This window comes from Carassius auratus, chromosome 44 (genome assembly GCF_003368295.1).
Source record: "Carassius auratus strain Wakin chromosome 44, ASM336829v1, whole genome shotgun sequence".
In the NCBI taxonomy this organism is placed as follows: Eukaryota; Metazoa; Chordata; class Actinopteri; order Cypriniformes; family Cyprinidae; genus Carassius; species Carassius auratus.
In genome coordinates, this window is record NC_039286.1 from 11,103,572 (window position 1) to 11,122,457 (window position 18,886).

General features: G+C 41.4%; 1 protein-coding gene across 2 annotated transcripts; it reads left to right on the top strand.

The window, feature by feature from the left end:
* The first annotated feature begins 585 nt into the window (after positions 1 to 585).
* On the top strand, positions 586 to 18,279 carry enpp2l (ectonucleotide pyrophosphatase/phosphodiesterase 2-like). Of its 2 annotated transcripts, none has more exons than XM_026232356.1 (25): positions 586 to 714; positions 2,326 to 2,422; positions 2,502 to 2,633; positions 2,750 to 2,875; positions 3,580 to 3,643; positions 4,084 to 4,181; positions 4,721 to 4,800; positions 5,076 to 5,195; positions 5,402 to 5,457; positions 5,856 to 5,921; positions 9,042 to 9,114; positions 9,211 to 9,319; positions 9,504 to 9,626; positions 9,888 to 9,919; positions 10,004 to 10,131; positions 10,244 to 10,307; positions 10,441 to 10,528; positions 10,645 to 10,814; positions 11,110 to 11,170; positions 12,347 to 12,486; positions 12,574 to 12,697; positions 14,452 to 14,529; positions 14,957 to 15,089; positions 15,196 to 15,349; positions 17,944 to 18,279. In XM_026232356.1, exons 1-25 carry the CDS (start codon positions 601 to 603, stop codon positions 18,112 to 18,114), a joined length of 2,601 nt encoding a protein of 866 aa, XP_026088141.1. In that variant the 5' UTR covers positions 586 to 600; the 3' UTR covers positions 18,115 to 18,279. The 2 variants fall into 2 exon arrangements, with proteins under 2 accessions (XP_026088141.1, XP_026088142.1); XM_026232357.1 differs by having other exon boundaries at positions 3,583 to 3,643.
* The last annotated feature ends 607 nt before the right edge of the window (positions 18,280 to 18,886 follow it).

An 18,886-nucleotide genomic window follows, 5' to 3' on the forward strand; every position in this document is an offset into this window, starting at 1 on the left:
TGTTGCCAGGTCCGCGCAGCTTTCCCGGTAAATTGGTCAAGTGTAACACCGCTGCCGCGGATTGACGTGATATTTAGCCATAGGAACGCGATTTTTACCGGGCGAACCCCGTCAAATATGTATCTTTCTCCCCCGGAACGCGATTGGACTAGTTTTGAGTCGCAAACACAGTTAAGTTCATTAAAGGTGAAAGAACAATTATAAAAAGTTGGGTGTTTTGTTGTGAGAACCTGGAAACCGTGTCGGGAACACGCCTGAGGAGAATTAAACATCTCCTAAATACAGCGTTTCGAGAAGAATTTGGAACAGTTTTCCAAGAAATCCTCTGCATGTTCGAGCTCTTTCCTCTTTCCTACCTGAGGGAGCTTTTTCTGGGAAAATCCCGGCGTGTCAGAGCAGCTCTGAGCAGTCATAACACGAAACTAACTGGTTAACTTTAAACCGCCTCAGTTCTGACAGTTTAAAACAAAAATTGCTTAATTAAATGTGTAAAATAAGTAAAAAGATTAATAATATCAATTTCACGCCTTTCGTGTCGGTTAAAGAACCACCTCGACTCAGACTGAGAGCTCCCGCGCATTCTCCGCGCATTCTCCGCGCATGCGCAGCTACGCGAACACGGTCACGCGCAGAGACGCACGAGCGCGCGCAGCAGTAGCGGAGCAGCGCAATCGTTCAGCAGGATTCTCGAGAATCATGAGCGTGGGAAAACTGGTAAGATTGCTTTTAAACACACTCTGACTGCCGTTACAACGCGCTTTGACACGACACGAGCCGTGGAGAGACTAAACGCGAAAGTGTCGCAGTTGTTAGTGGATAGATTCTGAAATAAATCCCTGTGCGGGTCGTTTTGCAGGTCAGATTTCGCAAGCTGGTGTGTAAATACACATTATTGAACTGTTCTGTGTTCACATCTCTGTCCCGCAAGAGAAAAACTATTAAACACAATTATGTTAATAAAATAAAAATCTATCAGAGACGGAGCTTCAGAAACAAGCGAGTTTTAATGTAGAGTAATGTGCAAAAAACTTTATAATGTGCTGAAATCACTAAAGAATATATCTATTAATATCTATTAATCTGGTTCTTCATTAGATTCATAATAATTCAGCTCATCATTCAAATTAAATGTATGAAAGTTCACTAAATTTAGGCTTAGTAACAAAAAATAAACTCGTAAAAACCCTGATTTTTAACTTTTATTTTAACTAGATGTCAATTTCACATTTTCATTTAGTTTATCTTTTAAGTTTTAAAATAAAAAAACTGAAAGAAATGTAATAAAAACTATGTGGGCATTTAAAAAAATAAAAATGACAAAAACACAATTTATTACTAAAACAAAAATGAAAACAGAATGCACATAAATTAGCACAAATCTAAAATATTATCTCAAGTAGACTAAAATAACCCTGGTTAGATTAGATTGTGTTATTGTTTTCATTATTAATTTGTGCATTATGCAGATGCTTTTGTCCAATGCATTGCATTAATGCATTAAAATGATAATCCGAGATGATGCAATGCTGCGTCTAAAACAGAAGTGCATGAAGTTAGAGGTCCACGTGATCGTGTATGAGATGCATCAGTGCAGAAGGTGTTTCTGATGTGTGTGACGTTGCTCAGTGTCTGCTGTGTTTGATATTCTCACATTCAGATGCTTCAATGATGGTCACACATCCCGTCTGTTAACCCTGTACACACATTTAACCCACAAATAAGCCAAAACAACAACCAAAAACGTCCCCTGTTTTATTTCAAACCCTTTACAACTGTTTTGTTCACACGGTCATGGAGCAGAATGGAATTTATCCAGACCTATAAAAGGGCAACAAGGACATTTCTGTAATGAATGTAGTTTTATAATTTCGCCAAGCTATAAAATATTTTCCAGGGTAAAAGTTGTTTTAAAATATTTTTTAATGCATTATGCTTTCCTAAGGTGTAACAATGAACTCTTCTTATATTAAGGTGCATTAGAAGGCAAAAGCAATGCAGTAAAACTACTTGTACAATGCATTGGCTGGTTTCACAGACTGAAATGTGTATCTGAGCTGCTTCAGCTGACAGAAACTTGCGCTGACTGATCTTACAATATTTCTGTGCCTTTGTTTTGTCTCAAGACGCACACCAATAAGGTTTTTCTAAGGCACTTTAAAAAAAACGGAAGTAATCCTGTCTGTAAAAGCCAGAGTTTGTAATGCAGTGATTGTACTCGCTTGGTTTGATTAAAGGGTTGGTTCACCCGAGAACTAACCTTGTCCATCTTCTACTCCCCCTGTGTGAGTTATATGAAATATTGAGGTGTGTGTGTGTGTTCCTCAGGTGGTGTGTGTGTTGGCGCTGGCCGTGTGTGAGGCGTATGTGTTTCAGGCCGGTCAGTCGTCAGAAGATGTGGAAGAAACTCCTCCACAGAGCAGAGGTCAGTCCGTCTCTACACGTCTGTGTGTTCATGTGTGTTCATCACATCAGACTGATGAACTGTGTGTGTGTGTGGACAGATTTCTCTGGCTCCTGTAAGGGCCGTTGTTTCGAGCTGAAGGAGGCGGAGCCGCCCGGCTGCAGGTGTGATAATCTGTGTAAGACGTACCTGAGCTGCTGCTCTGACTTTGACAAAGAGTGCCTCAAGACAGGTGAGAACACACAAAATATACTGTTAAAATAAGTAAACAATTAGAAATGTAAAAGTCAACCTGTAAGCCTGTCTGTGTGTAGAGGGAGGGTTCACGAGGTGTGTGTGTGTGTGTAGAGGGAGGGTTCGAGTGTTCGCGAGAGCGCTGTGGTGAGGTCAGGAACGAGGATCACGCCTGTCACTGTTCAGACGACTGTCTGCTGAGAGGAGACTGCTGTACCAACTACAGACCACTGTGCAAGGGTCAGACACACACACACTCACACACACACTCACACACACACACACATAGACACATTCACTCACTCACTCACATGCACACACACACACAAACACACATAAACACACACACACATTCACTCACTCACACACACACACATAGCAACATGTACACACACACACACACACACACATTCACTCACTCACTCACTCACATGCACACACACACACACATAAACACACACACACACACATTCACTCACTCACACACACACACACACACGCACAGACGCACACATACACTCACACACACACACACGCACAGACGCACACATACACTCACACACACACACACACACACACACACACATAGACACATGCACACACAGACGCACACACACACACACACACACACACACACAGCTTTTGACTTTTAACAGACAGCACAAATTTCCAAATAATTTTCTTGTTGTAAAAAGTTGTAATAGATTATTAAATTGTTAAAGTACTTTTTAATTAAATTAATTGTAAATGCTTTACGATGATTAAAATGTAATTAAACCATTAAAACAGAATTCAGAACAGTTAAAAGAGAAAAAAAACATAATTTGTAAAAAAAAAATAACATGGATTTCATAGAGCTATAATTATATTTCATTTTATCTGTTTATTGTGTGTGTGTGTGTGTGTGTGTGTGTGTGTGTGTGTGTGTGTGTGTGTTTGTGTAGCAGGAGACAGCTCCTGGCTGGAGGGCGACTGTGAGGAGATTCAGAGCCCAGAATGCCCTGCAGGGTGAGTGATACTGATGTGTGTATGTGTGTGAGTCTGTGCGTGAATGTGTGCATTAGTGTGTGTGACTTATGTGCGAGTGTGCATGAGTATGTGAGTTCATGCGTGTTTTTGTGAGTGCATGCATAAGTTTGCGTGCATGAGTGTGTGTGTGCACATGAATGTGTGCATGAGTGTTTGCACGAGTGTGTATGTGTATGTAAGTGTGCATGTGAGTGTGCCTGCTCTAATGTGTGTGCAAGTGTGTGTGTGTGTGTGTACGAGTGCGTTAGTGTGTGTGCATGACTGAACATTTGTGAGTGTGTGCATGAGCACGAGTGTGTACATGTGTGCGTTTGTACGTGCGAGTGAGTGAGTATGTGTGTGTGTTCATGTGTGAGTGTGTGTCTCATGCACACTGTGAATCTGCGCACTGAATCTGTTCTTGTGTGTGTTTGCCAAAGGTTTGTCCGTCCTCCCCTCATCATCCTGTCTCTGGACGGCTTCCGCGCCTCTTACATAAGAAAAGGGAAGAGCGTCCTACCCAACATCCTCAAACTGAGTACAGAACCTCATCTCTGCATCACACCAATCCCACAATCCCCCCCTGCACACACACTGACACTGGACCTCACTCAGGTCAGATGCCGTGTTTAAGGGCACAGTGACCGATTTTAGAAAAAAACTATTGAGAAGTGGATCGGACCGAGCACCAATCAGCATCAAGGGGCGTGTTCACTCGTGCTGGGGGCGGAGACAGAAGTCAAAGCACAAAACATGTGTTCAACCAAAAGTGAAAAAATAGTCCATGTGACATTAGTGGTTCAACCCTAATTTGATGAAGCTACGAGAATACCTTTTGTGTGCAAAGAAAACTAAAATAATAACTATAATCATTTTTTCTCTTCTGTGTCATTCGTGAGAGTACCACGATGCACTTTAATCATTGGCTGTGTTGTGAATGTGGGGGCGGAGCTATCAGGACAGGGGTGTGGTTCTCTTGGTTAGGGGTGTGTTTGTTTCGGTGATTTTAAATGTCAACAGCATTGCTGCTCATTCATCAGCTGCTCGTTAAAACCGTTTCCTGTGTTTCTCTGGTAGGATCGTGTGGAACTCACGCCCCTCATATGAGACCCATGTACCCGTCCAAAACCTTCCCGAACCTCTACACGCTGGCCACGGTACGGCACGAGTATGCTTTTAAAGAAAAAAAATATTCACACCAAATATGTTTGTAAATAGAAAATACTTTAAATAATCTAAAACATTTTTTTTTTACCATTTACTTCAAGATCTCGCATTTAATTCAATGTGTTATTTGCCACTTGTTGTGAAATGTACTAGTGGTTTCTGAGTGATATAGTTTCTACATCAGATTCTTGTATGTGAGCAGCCGATTTGCTGGTATGATGTGATTTAACTGAACTGGGAGGTATTTTGTGGTGTTCTTCCTCAGGGTCTGTACCCCGAGTCTCACGGGATCGTGTGTAACTCCATGTACGACCCCGTGTTCAAAGCTCAGTTCAGACTGAAAGGACGAGAGAAGCTCAATCACCGCTGGTGGGGGGGGCAGCCCGTGAGTCATGACTCCGCCCACACATGGCCCTCAGCCAATCACAGATGAGACGGTTTATTAAGCTTTATAATGTTGTCTGCGGCATTAATTCCGTACAGGTTTTGCATGGGAACACTAATGAATCATCAAGCTCATTTTGGGTTTGGATGGAAAGTCTAGTTTGAAGTGGGTTCGTGTCTAATGAATAATCCTGTTTGTCGTCTCAGATTTGGATCACAGCAGAGAAGCAGGGCGTGAAAGCTGGGACATTCTTCTGGCCCTGGTGAGCACCGAGATCTCAGTCCAAATGTGCGGATAAAGTGCTCACAATCACACTATTCGGCTTCATTTGACTAGTTTCAGATCTTAAATGTTTATGTTCTACTGATTAATCAGCTGATTCTCAGCAGAGTGTGGGTTTTCTTCTAAAATCAGCATTCAGTGTTTGGAGCAAAGCTCAGAGTGTCACAGAGAAAGAGACATACGACACAACACATTCAAACAAAGACCTTTCTCACACGGGTCATTCACAGCGGCTCAGTCTGTCCTGACCCTCGTGTTCCTCCCTGAAGAGCTGCATTCACATGAGTTGTGAGGACACGACCGGTCTCCGTGAAGAAGAAGAGCTGTGACGTCTGTGTGTGAGGGTCTGAACCCATCTGTCTGTCTCTCTGTGTGTAGGGTGATTCCTCTGGAGCGGAGGATCCTCACTATCCTGCACTGGCTGCATCTGCCTGATAACGAGAGGTGCGTCATGGGACTACTAAAGAGAAAACAAAACATTCTCATGAAGGACAGTTAAGCCCTGGGTTCTCATAACTAGAATACTCACTTCACGTCAAGAATGAGAAGTATAGTCATAACAATATCTAATCGCTTCTTAAGTCTGACGTCACATAGCACCGCTTCCATGTCCAAACACTCTATCAGAACAAAAAGGTGCTTATATACACTCACAATGTGATATAACACTACCAAAAAAGATATAATCCTAACGTTTAACTACACACCAAAGTCCCAGATAGCCAGACAATGAAAATAAATATAAATAAATATAAAGATTATTTGTGTTTGGGACACTGTGAGCACGGAGACAGTTGTGGACTGAATGATTAATCTGAAGTTATGATGAAGCAATGGGTTAGCTGGAATCACCAGGAGTTCAGTCTTTGTAAGGTTAAGCTGAAGGTGATGGTCATTCATCCAGCTAGAGATGTCACTCAGACAGGCTGAAATGCGAGCAGCTACCGTCGGGTCATCAGGCTGGAATGAGAAGTAGAGTTGGGTGTCATCAGCGTAGCAGTGATAAGAAAAGCCATGCTTCTGAATGACAGATCCTAAAGATGTCATGTAGATGGAGAAGAGAAGTGGTCCAAGTACTGAGCCTTGAGGAACCCCAGTAGCAAGGTGGTGTGACTTTGAAACATCACCCCTCCAAGACACACTGAAGGATCTGTCAGAGAGGTAGGACTTAACCCACAGGAGAGCAGTTCCAGAGATGCCCATCTTTCTGAGGGTGGACAGGAGAATCTGGTGATTAACAGTGTCAAAAGCAGCAGACAGGTCCAGTAAGATGAGTACTGAGGATTTTGAAGCTGCTCTTGCTAGTCGCAGGGCTTCAGTAACCGAGAGCAGAGCAGTCTCAGTTGAGTGACCTCTTCTGAAGCCAGATTGGTTGCTGTCCAGGAGGTTGTTCTGTACAAGGAACATAGAAAGCTGGTTGAACACAGCTCGCTCAAGTGTCTTTGCAATGAATGGAAGAAGGAGATACCAGTCTGTAGTTTTCTAGAAGCGCTGGATTTAGAGATGGTTTCTTGAGCAGTGGGTTTACCCGAGCCTGCTTAAATGCTGAGGGAAATGTTCCAGATTTAAGAGAGGAGTTTATAATGTGAGTAAGTGAAGGTATGACTGAAGAAGAGATCGCTTGAAGGAGGTGAGTGGGGATCGGATCAAGTGGACAAGTAGTAGGATGATTGGACAGGAGAAGTTTGGAGACGTCCATCTCTGAGAGTGGAGAGAAGGAGGATAAATAGTGTGCATCGGTCATTGTGAAGTTGTCCTCAGTCTGCGGTGTGGAGAATTGTTCACTGATGGATCTCGTCTTATTTGTGAAGAAAACTGCAAAGTCATCCGCTGTAAGAGTCGATGGAGGAGGTGGTGGTGGCGGATTAAGAAGAGAAGAGAAAGTCTTGAAGAGTGTCCGAGTATCACAGCAGCTGTTAATTGTGTTGTGGTAGTAGGATGTTTTAGCTGTTAAGACCTTTGCAGAGAAGGAAGAGAGGAGTGATTGATACACACTGAGGTCAGTAGAGTTTCTTTATTTCTGCCATTTCCTCTCTGCAGCCCTGAGTTTAGAGCGATGTTCTCGGAGAACCTCGGACAGCCAGGGGGCAGATGGGGCGGTGCGTGCTGGTCGAGACAACAGTGGGCAAAAGTTGTCCTAGCAAGATGTTAAAGTGGAGCAAAGAGTGTCCGCAGCACTGTTCGTGTCCAGAGCAGAAAACTGAGAGAATGCAGGAAGAGAGGATGAAACCACAGAAGAAAGGTGACCTGTGTTGGAGTGTGTGCCGCTTCAGGAGTAAGTGCTAGGTTAGCAGTAATGAGGAAGTGGTCTGAGGTGTGCAGTGGAGCAACTGAAGAGGTGTCCACAGAGCAACAGCGTGTGTAGATGAGGTCCAGTTGGTTGCCTGATATGTAAGTAGTTGTAGTAGACACTAGCTTGAGATCAAATGAGGTGAGCAGAGTGTTGAAGTCAGCAGCCTGGGGTTTATCTAGGTGGATGTTGAAGTCACCAAGCAGTACCAGAGGAGAACCATCTTCAGGAAAGTTTGATAGCAGCACATCCAACTCCTCCAAGAAGTTTCCCAGTTGACCTGGAGGACGATAAATGACCAAAAAGTGGATTTTAACAGTGTGGGTTACAGTAATTGCATGTGATTCAAAGGAACCAGTACCTGTAGGTGATGGCTGAAGATCAAATTTCCATTCCTTTGGATATAAGGAGACCCGTACCTCCACCCCTCCCAGTGGTACGAGGAGTGTGGGAACAAGTGAAATTAGTGGAGAGGGCTGCAGGAGTGGCAGTGTCTTCAGGTTTGATCCAAGTCTCTGTCAGTGCCATGAGGTTGAGACCGGAATGAGCAGCAATAGAAGAAATGAAGTCTGCTTTATTAACTGCAGACTGGCAGCTCCAGAGACCAACTGGAATAGAGAGAAGTAGTAGAGGACAGGGGACAGGCCGTAGATAGTCATAACTATATCAGCATCCACACAAGCGATTACATTCTGTTTATTCTAAGCACACGGCAGTTTTGTCGTCTTCCACTTTAAACCCCATTTAAAAATCGAGACACTTCAGGACGACCCAGGGTTTTTCCATGCACTGGTCAACTGTGAGAGTTTGCTTTATTTCAGACTAGTGGAAAGAAAACATCCAAAATACACATTTAAGTGTTTATTATATTGCGCTTTGTCTATTTGCGCTAGTAGTTTTCAATAATAATGCATATCTCTATTCTGAAGGATTTTACTGAGGGGTTTGTTAATATTTCATTCAGACTGATTTATACAATAATTTACTCTTTAAAACATGGTGAAAATGTGTGTGTTTTTGGTTTCTTAAGTGTTTTCTGATCTATGATAAAAAGAGAAATCCAAAATCCCCTTTCCAAAAACCTTTAACTTAAATATGAAAACAAAATCAAAGAAGAATTATGAACTGATTTTTAGATTTCTGTTCTGGACATTTAATGCTTTTTTGTTCAATTTAAATAGATTTTGATTCATTTGTGCTCAACATAACATGTTATTCATAAACATAGCATAAAAACACTTGTCTTACTGTTTTGTGTGGTGTGTATTTTCCAGACCGTATGTCTACGCAATCCACTCGGAGCAGCCGGATGCATATGGACACATCCTGGGTCCACTGAACAACGAGGTGAAGCACACACACACACACACACACACACACACAGGCTTGGATTAGTGTTTGACATTTAGAGGAGGGTAAATATGACTGATGTGTGTGTTGCAGCTGGATAACACTCTCAGGAAGATCGATAACATCATCGGTCAGCTGATGAACGGCCTGAAACAGATGAACCTCCACCGCTGTGTGAACATCATCCTGGTGGGCGATCACGGTACTATCTCTGGTGTTCTAGCACAGAAACACACACACACACACACACACACACACACACGTGCCTATAGTCAAAAGTCCACATTGAAAATAGACTTCTCAGAGCAAATGTTCAGGGTCTTTGTGTTTGTGTGTGTGTGTGTGTGTGTGTGTGTGTGTGTGTGTGTGTGTGTGTGTGTGGTCAGGAATGGAGGAGTCTCACTGTGAACGGACAGAGTATTTGGGCTCTTACGGACTGGATGCTGATGCTATCAGACTGATCCCAGGATCCTCCGGAAGAATCGGACCCAAAAACGCCAGCACACCATGTGAGTACACACGGTCATCTCCAAACCTCTTGAGTTTCTTCATTCTGATTAACACAAGAGAAGATATTATGACGAATGTTAGCTGCTGGTAGCCATTCACTGTCACAGTTTGGAGAAATGACCTGTCCCTTTCAGTGTGGAAACGAAGTAGTTTACAGCCTGTATATACACAAACTCTAACAACATCCGTTTCACTTACACACGTGTACTTCTAAACCCTTCACACGGCTGATTTCTGTGCCTTGTTTCTTCATGTTTCAGATAATCCGAAGGAGATCGTAGCTAATTTGACAGTAAGTCCATCCATGGCATCCTTCAGACAGACTCACTGTTGTGTTTGTACATGCTGCTGAATTTGACCTTTGACCCCTTTCCAGTGTAAGATGCCCAACCAGCACTTCAAGCCGTACCTGAAGCAGCACCTGCCCAAACGCCTGCATTACGCCAACAACAGACGCATCGAGGACGTGCACCTGCTCATGGACAGGAAGTGGCATGTGGCAATGTGTGTATCACTCTCTGTGTGTGTGTGTGTGTGTGTGTTTGGTGTAGTTTTATTTGCCATATTTGATACGATGTTTGATGTTGTGTTTGATATGTCTTGTGTCTGAGAGCAGATCTCCAGCTACCTGCGGCTTCTTTGGAGATCATGGCTATGACAACAAGATCAACAGCATGCAGGTAAACCAATCAACCAATCAACCAATCAAACAACTAATCAATCAATCAATCAACTAATCAATCAATCAATCAATCAATCTGTGCAGGAATCTGTCCATCAGTCCATCTTCTCATTGTTGTGTTTTTCTGGCAGACAATCTTTCTGGGATTTGGACCGAGCTTCAATTTTAAGACAGTAGTGCCTGTTTTTGAGAACATCGAGCTGTATAACATCATGTGTGGTGAGAAAATGCTGACGCGTTTCTTAAAATAGTTTTAGATTTTGATAATCGTGACAGATTCATGCAATGTCTGGGTGTGTGTGTGTGTGTGTGTGTGTGTGTGTGTGTGTGTGTAGATCTGCTGGGTTTGACTCCAGCTCCTAATAACGGGACTCACGGAAGTCTGAATAGTGTGTTGAGGAAGCCCTCCTACACCCCCACACGGCCAGAGGAAGTGACATCACCCACACCTTTAGCCCCGCCCACTGAAGGGACCCATAACCTGGGCTGTAACTGTGATGATGAGGTCAGCGACACACTCAAACACACACACATTTTAACAATTTATTGAAGTCCACTTAAAAGAAGTTCTTACAAGGACATACATGTTATAGATATAACTGTACAAGATCATGGACCAGTGACATACAATATGAATTATTAGCAGACCCAAGCGTTTCCCAAGCATTTGTCCCTCGTCTTGGGCATCCCAAGCTGTTGAAGCCCTCTTACAACCAACCTGTGTGTGTGTCCTAAACTACCAAATATAAAAACTAGTAATCGGCCTGGATAACCTGGATTGAGTCTCTTCTCGTTCACAGAACAACATTGAAGAACATTCCCAGGGGTTTCCTTCTGCTGCGGACAGTGGAGCGTTGAACAGTTAAGATCTGTTTCTCTTTCACATCCATGTGTGTATATACCAGACTATAAATAAGTGTTACAGTTAACTAAAACTCAAACCAGAAAAAGGTTTTTGTAACATTAAATAAAATACGTTCAAATTAACTGAAATGGAATAAGATATTAAAAGCTTAAAACTGATTTCAAATAGTTGGCGTATTTTAATTTAAATAAAATAAAACGAACAAATAAAAATTCATAAAACTATATAGACGTTTACACAAAAGTGACACGAATGTGTGTATCTATCTAAAATAATAAAAATAATTTAATATAAAGTATATAGACATGTTTTTTTTTAAACAATAACTAAAAGAGAGAGAGAGAGAGAGGGAGAGTAAGGCCTTTAGTGGCAACTCACAACAAATGCAAAGCATGGATTGAGATAATTATAGTAAGGATGCATTTGTAAAATAAATAATCTAAATGTTTCTGTATTTTTATTAATACTCTGATTTTGAAAGCACGGTGGATTTGAACATCCTGAAACACTAAACTACATTAAGGCCTGGGTTTACTTCACTTTCCTTATTATTTAGTCAAGTTATTATTTAGTCAAGTTATTATTTAGTCAAATTATAATCAAGTTATAAATATTACATTTGCATAGATGTGAACATATACAGTATGTTATTGCTCAGTGTAATCATAAATAAATCGTAAAATGACATTACACACAATGTCCTCATCATCAATAAAAAAGCACTCAAGGATGCACTAATCTTACAGAGACCTCTCTCGTGTGTGTGTGAAGATCAGGGGGAATTGGGTTTCTCAGGTCATGACCCCTGATCTTGTTCTGACGCTTTCATACTTTGATTAGAGATTCTCTGCTGATTCCTACAGCAGTGTTTCCTGACCACATCCTTGTGTCTGTTTGTGGGTTTCACAAATATTTAACCAAAGAAAAGCGTTCCAAAGAGCTAGAGACTAAATCTTGTGACTGCATCTCTGCTTGTTTGCAATGCACGGGTAAATAAATAGTGTATGTTTCAGTAAAGTACAGCGTTTACTTCACTCACGAAACACTGTCTATACAGACTCATGTGTTTGAACTTTTTATAGGATGTTTTAGTGAGGAATTAGTTGATTGTCCAGGCAGGCTGAATGAGTGTGTGATTCTGTGATATTTCTTGTGTGTGTGTGTTTGTGCAGACGTCACACACCTGCCGTTCGGCCGTCCAGCTGTTCTCTTCCAGACGTCGTACACACAGCTGTGTCACTCGGATTACTGCAGCGGCTTCAGTCTCGTCCTCAACATGCCCCTGTGGAGCACCTTCACACTCACAGCACAGGTGTGTGAACCGATCACAAGCAGATGTGTTCCTCTGAGCCACGGAGCGACACTCATCCTGTGTGTGTGTGTGTGTGTGTGTGTGCAGGTGGAGGCTCCGGCGTCCTCCTCCAGCGAGTGTGTGAGAGCAGACCCTCGTCTCGATCAAACACACACATGTAACATGTACAGCCAGCAGGCCGGCGTCACACACGCGTTCCTCTACCCACCGGGTCAGTCACACACACTTCTGAAATCAAGATGTTATTTCACTGAAAAGTGCCTCAATGATTACTCTGATTACTCTTTGTATCATAAATCAGAAAATACTGTCCACAGACAGAAACTCATTTGACCATGAAGTAAATCATTGTGAATGAAATATAAACAAACCTTCAGAATATAGAGGAGGAACTCTTTAACCCTTTATCTGTCGCCTTCCACGTGTCTCACTCTTTTTTGTTGCCTTGATTTTATTTGTCATCATAAATTAATCATTTACGTTTATGTATTTAGCAGACGCTTTTATCCAGAGCGACTTACGGCTACAGATTTTACCAGTATGTGTGTTTCATGGGAACTGAACTCACAACCTTTTGCGCTGCTAACGCAATGCTCTACCACTGAGCCACAGGAACAGTATCAACATGAAAATATGAACATATCATTGGAAAGTTTTGGGTCTCAAGATTCTATATTTGTTGTTTATTCTGTATTAGAAGTAAGATTGATAGAGAAAATGCATAAAAAATGTTAATGGGGTAACCAAGTGGCTGTTTGTGGTATATCACACTTTTTTTTATCAACTTCTAATTAGGAACATGACTTTTTTAGACATTAAGCTTAAATTGTATAGCAATTTTACAATAATTTTTTATTTCATATAAAACTATAAAAAAAAAAGTGAGACAAACTTTAAGTTGGCTTGAGAAAGCCTGACCAGAAAGTTTGAAGAAGTTTAAAGTAGTTCAAAGTTTAAAGTAGTTTAAAGATAGATTAGTTCAAAAGAAAGAAGGATAAATAGATTAGTTTGAAAGAATGATAGATTAATTTGAAGCATGTTTCTAGCATGATTAGCATTTTGCTAGCATGTCGCTAGCATATTTCTAGCATTATTAGCATGCGACTAGCATGTTAATAGCATGTTGCTAGCATGATTTGCTTGTTTCTAGCATGTTACTAGCATAATAAGCATGTTCCTAGCATGATTACCATGTTTCTAGCATGTTTCTAGCATGATTAGCATGTTGGTAGCATGATTACATTTTGCTAACATGTTTGTAGGATGACTAGCATGTTGCTAGCATGATTAGCATGTTTCTAGCATGATTTGCTTGTTTCTAGCATTTTGCTAACATAATAAGCATGTTCCTAACATAATTACCATGTTGTTAACATGTTTTTAGCATGATTACATTTTGGTAGCATGATTACATTTTGCTAACATGTTTGTAGGATGACTAGCATGCGACTAGCATGTTGTTAACATGATTAGCATATTGCTAGCATGATTAGCATGTTGATAACATGTCGATAGCATGTTTCAAGCATGATTAACATGTTGTTAACATGTTTCTAGCATTATTAACATGCTACTAGCATGTTTCTAGCATGTTTTTAGCATGATTAGCTTTTTGCTAGCATGTTGGTACCATGATTAGCATGTCATTAGTATGATTAGCATGTTGCTAGCATGATTAACATGTTTCTTAAATGTCTAGCATGTGACTAGCATATTGTTAACATGTTTCTAGGATGATTAGCATTCGACTAGCATGTTTCTAAAATAATTAACAATGAGTGTTTAACAATGAGGGGTGACAGTTAAAGGGTTAAAAATATGGATGCAAATAGATAAAGTGTGATAAAATAAAGAGTTAAAAGTGTTTGCATGCTTCTCACTAGTCTGAAAGCAGAGATATGATACAGAAGCTGTTTCTGTAGTGTCTTGGCTCAATCTGATGTGTGACTGCTGTGATCTCTGTAGATTTCTCTGCTTCGGCTGAATCCAGATATGAAGCTTCACTCATCACAAACACGGTTCCCATGTATCCCGCCTTCAAGAGTGAGTCCTGCGCTGCTAAAACTCATTTAGTCACAAATGCATGAGCAGCAGATGCACAAAGTTCTGTTTCTGGAGTCTAAGCATTGAGTGTGTGAAAAATTAGCTGGAGGAAAGCCTCATATCTGATTGGCTAAAAACAATGCAGGGACTAGGTACGAATCCACAGCGATCCACACACACAATGATCTGCAAATACAGATTTAACCCTCAGTGCATGTAAATCAGTAAAGTGCACGCTTGTGTTTGCGAATGTGAATCAGGTGAGTTTGTGAATTGCTGTTGGCACATATGAACTGTTTTGTGCATGTGAATTAGCTGATGCATTTGTTTGGTGTATTTAGTAAAAACACATTTCCCGCTAGAGATCACACACAACAACATGAATCATTACACATAGGAAGAAATGTGTGTGTGTGTGTGTGTGTAGGGGTGTGGAGTTTCCTGCAGAGAGTCGTCCTCAGGAGATACAGTCTGGAGAATAATGTCATTAATGTGATGATGGGACCTATATTTGACCACGACCACGACGGACTGAGAGACACAGAGGAGAAGATCAAAGAGTGAGACACTCTCAGCCCTGACCCTCATGTTGTTTAGTGATAGAAGTGAAGTGGATTGCTGTGTTGTGTGTGTGTGTGTGATGTCCTCTTCTGCGGTGTGTTGCAGACACACACTGGGCTCCGTCTTCATCCCCACACACTTCTACAGCGTCATCAGCAGCTGCGAGAAACTCAACGAGACGCTGGACGAGTGTGACGGAGATCTGACAGTCACCTGCTTCATCCTGCCACACAGAGACGACAACAGAGAGAGCTGCAACGTGAGTGACACACACACACACATACACACACACACACACACACACACACACACACACACAGAGACGACAACAGAGAGAGCTGCAACGTGAGTGACACACACACACACACACACACACACACACACACACACACACACACACACACAAAGAGACGACAACAGAGAGAGCTGCAACGTGAGTGACACACACACACACACACACACACACACACAGACACAGAGACGACAACAGAGAGAGCTGCAACGTGAGTGACACACACACACACACACACACACACACACAGACACAGAGACGACAACAGAGAGAGCTGCAACGTGAGTGACACACACACACACACACACACACACACACAGACACACACACACACACACAGAGACACAGAGACGACAACAGAGAGAGCTGCAACGTGAGTGACACACACACACACACACACAGACACAGAGACGACAACAGAGAGAGCTGCAACGTGAGTGACACACACACACACACACACAGAGACGACAACAGAGAGAGCTGCAACGTGAGCGACACACACACACACACACAGACACACACACACACACACAGAGACGACAACAGAGAGAGCTGCAACGTGAGCGACACACACACACACACACACACACAGACACACACACACACACACAGAGACGACAACAGAGAGAGCTGCAACGTGAGTGACACACACACACACACACACACACACACAGACACAGAGACGACAACAGAGAGAGCTGCAACGTGAGCGACACACACACACACACACACACACACACACACAGAAACACCGAGACGACAACAGAGAGAGCTGCAACGTGGGTGACACACACACACACTCACACACACACACACACACACACACACACACTCACACACACACACACACACAAACACACACTCACACACACACACACACACAGAGACGACAACAGAGAGAGCTGCAACGTCAGTGACACACACACTCACACACACACACACACACACACAGAATTAAAAGTGTTTGTAAGATGTTCTCCTGTGCATGAATAATGTACATAATTATCATAAGTGAATAAGATGCAGTGTAGTTTATTAGTGTCATGTATCTCTGGGGTTTGAGCAGCAGATGGAGACATTTAGTGTCTGAAGAAAACTTTTACAGCTTTTCAATAATGTTAAGCCTCAAATGTCACCAGACTGGTTTCTTTCAATTTCATATATATATATATATATATATATATATATATATATATTAAAATATGAATGTTATTAAAATGTTTTACTAAAGCTAAAATGTAGATAATGGGATAAACCCTTAAGATAACATGTAGAAAGAAAAAAACTTGTCAAGCACCCTGAATAACATAAGTGAACCTTGAACGATTAATTGCCGCTGTTAACGATTACATACATTTTATTGCTATTAGAAATTGTTATTTGTGCAGCCCTAACACACACACACACACACATACAGAGACTGATATAGACGCACACACACATCAGTAAGATGGGCAGGGGTATCGCTATGTCCAGAAAATGCTCTGTATATTGTCCATCTGCTACATTGAAAAATGTTGTCCAAGTCTTGTTCTTGTTATATTACTGTCCAGTCGTTTGGAGTAGTGCGGCCCAAAAACATGTAAGAAAGCTTCAAACTGCACAGAATAGAGCGGCCAGAGTAGTTCTGCACTGTTCTTTTCTCGCTAGTGTGCGTGAGATGCATGTTAAATTATCTTGGTTAACAGTAGAGGCAAAAGTAAAATATAATCTTTTGTTGCTCATGCACAAGGTCATGGCTAATGAAGCATTTAACTTTATAAAAGAAAAAATATTGTTTAGTGGAAATGGCCATGAGCATGTGACACGCTCGGTCAGCAACAAGATAATGATTACTCCTAGTCCAAGATGTAATTTTATGAAGAAAACTATTGTATACAGAGCGGCTGTAGAGTGGAGCTCATTCCATCCAGCGTCAGGGAACTCAAAAGTACATTTTCTTTTAAGAAAACAATAAAACAGAGATTACAGGTGTGCAAGTATTACTTATTTTCATCTTTGCATGTTTTGTTTTAAATTGTTTGAATTGCATGTTGAATAGATGTTGCTTTTTGGATAACTGCATAGATCGTACTTCTTTCAAATGTGTGTCATGGTAGCTAAAATATTGTATAGTTTTTATAGATTTTATTGATTAATTGAATTATGTATTTCTGTATTGTGATTTCAGTGGACCCCAGGAAGACTAGCGACCACCATAGTGAGAGATAATGGGGATCCAAATAAACAATAAACAATAAACACACACTGGAAAAGTTATGGACAATTAAATAAAAATCTTTGAGCTTCTCTTCACAAGAGCATCGAGAGCGCCGGTCAGAATGAGTGCTTAAGTGACCAAATACACACAAAAGATACTCCGTCCTTGAGAGTGTCCTCATAATCACTGTTGGTTTAGTCTAAAGTTAATGTAAACAGTTGAGAAAGAACAGCACGAGTATCCCTGAAACAGGTCTTGTGATAGAGCTGAGCGTCTGTCATTAATGTGACTCAAACCACAGACACAGAGACAATCCCTCGCTAGTTGTGACTAAACAGTGTTCTGCTGTGTGTCTGTGCAGAGTTTGGAGGACGAGTCTCTCTGGGTGGAGGATCTGCTGAAGTTACACTCGGCTCGAGTGAGAGACGTGGAGCTGCTCACGGGTCTGGACTTCTACCGCTCCGCCGCGCTGCCGTACACGCGTGTGCTGGCGCTCAAAACACACATGCAGACCTTCGAGGACCACGTGTAACCGGACGTCCAACGCACCGCAGCCTGTAGTTTTATTCAGTCTCATATTTATTATTCACCTTCAAGCTAATAGAGAAACCGTGTCTCAGCTCGAACACACTGCAGCTCAGAGCGCAATCACAAGAGTCCCACTGACAAACCCTTCAAATAAAGTCAAATGCAGTCACATGTAGTTTTGTTTTTAATATAATGATGCTTATAACTGATTATTGTTAATGTCATGATGCAAGAAAAATCTAAAAATCAAGTGTAAAACACAGAGTAGTTTAATGCTGTTCACTATAGAGCAGAGCTGAATAAATAATAATGCTTTTGCATAACGACTTACAGTAAAATTACATTAACTACATAGCTTATGTGAACTAACACAGAAAAACACATCTAAAACAATTATTGATTTCACACTGCAGAATATGATTTTCTTCCTTTATTTTTTTTCTATACAAATATCTAAACATTTATAAAACCAGATGTAACATTACTTATGATGCAAACTCAATTTGATGATAAATCAGCTGAACAGGTTTAGTTTTAGGCTTACATTGTTGATCCTTTAAACCATTTAATTTTGATCAATTTTGCAGGACTTAATATCTTAATTTTGATCTCCAGTAAAAGGATATTTCAAGGATATGCAAACTGGAAAACAAGACTAAATACTCTCTTTTGTAGTGTAGTTAATATTAATTTCTATAAATCAGAATGAACTTTCCAGGTTGTGTTAGTTACAGTGATTACCTCGTGAGTGAATGCAGTGTGAACACTCAGTGTGT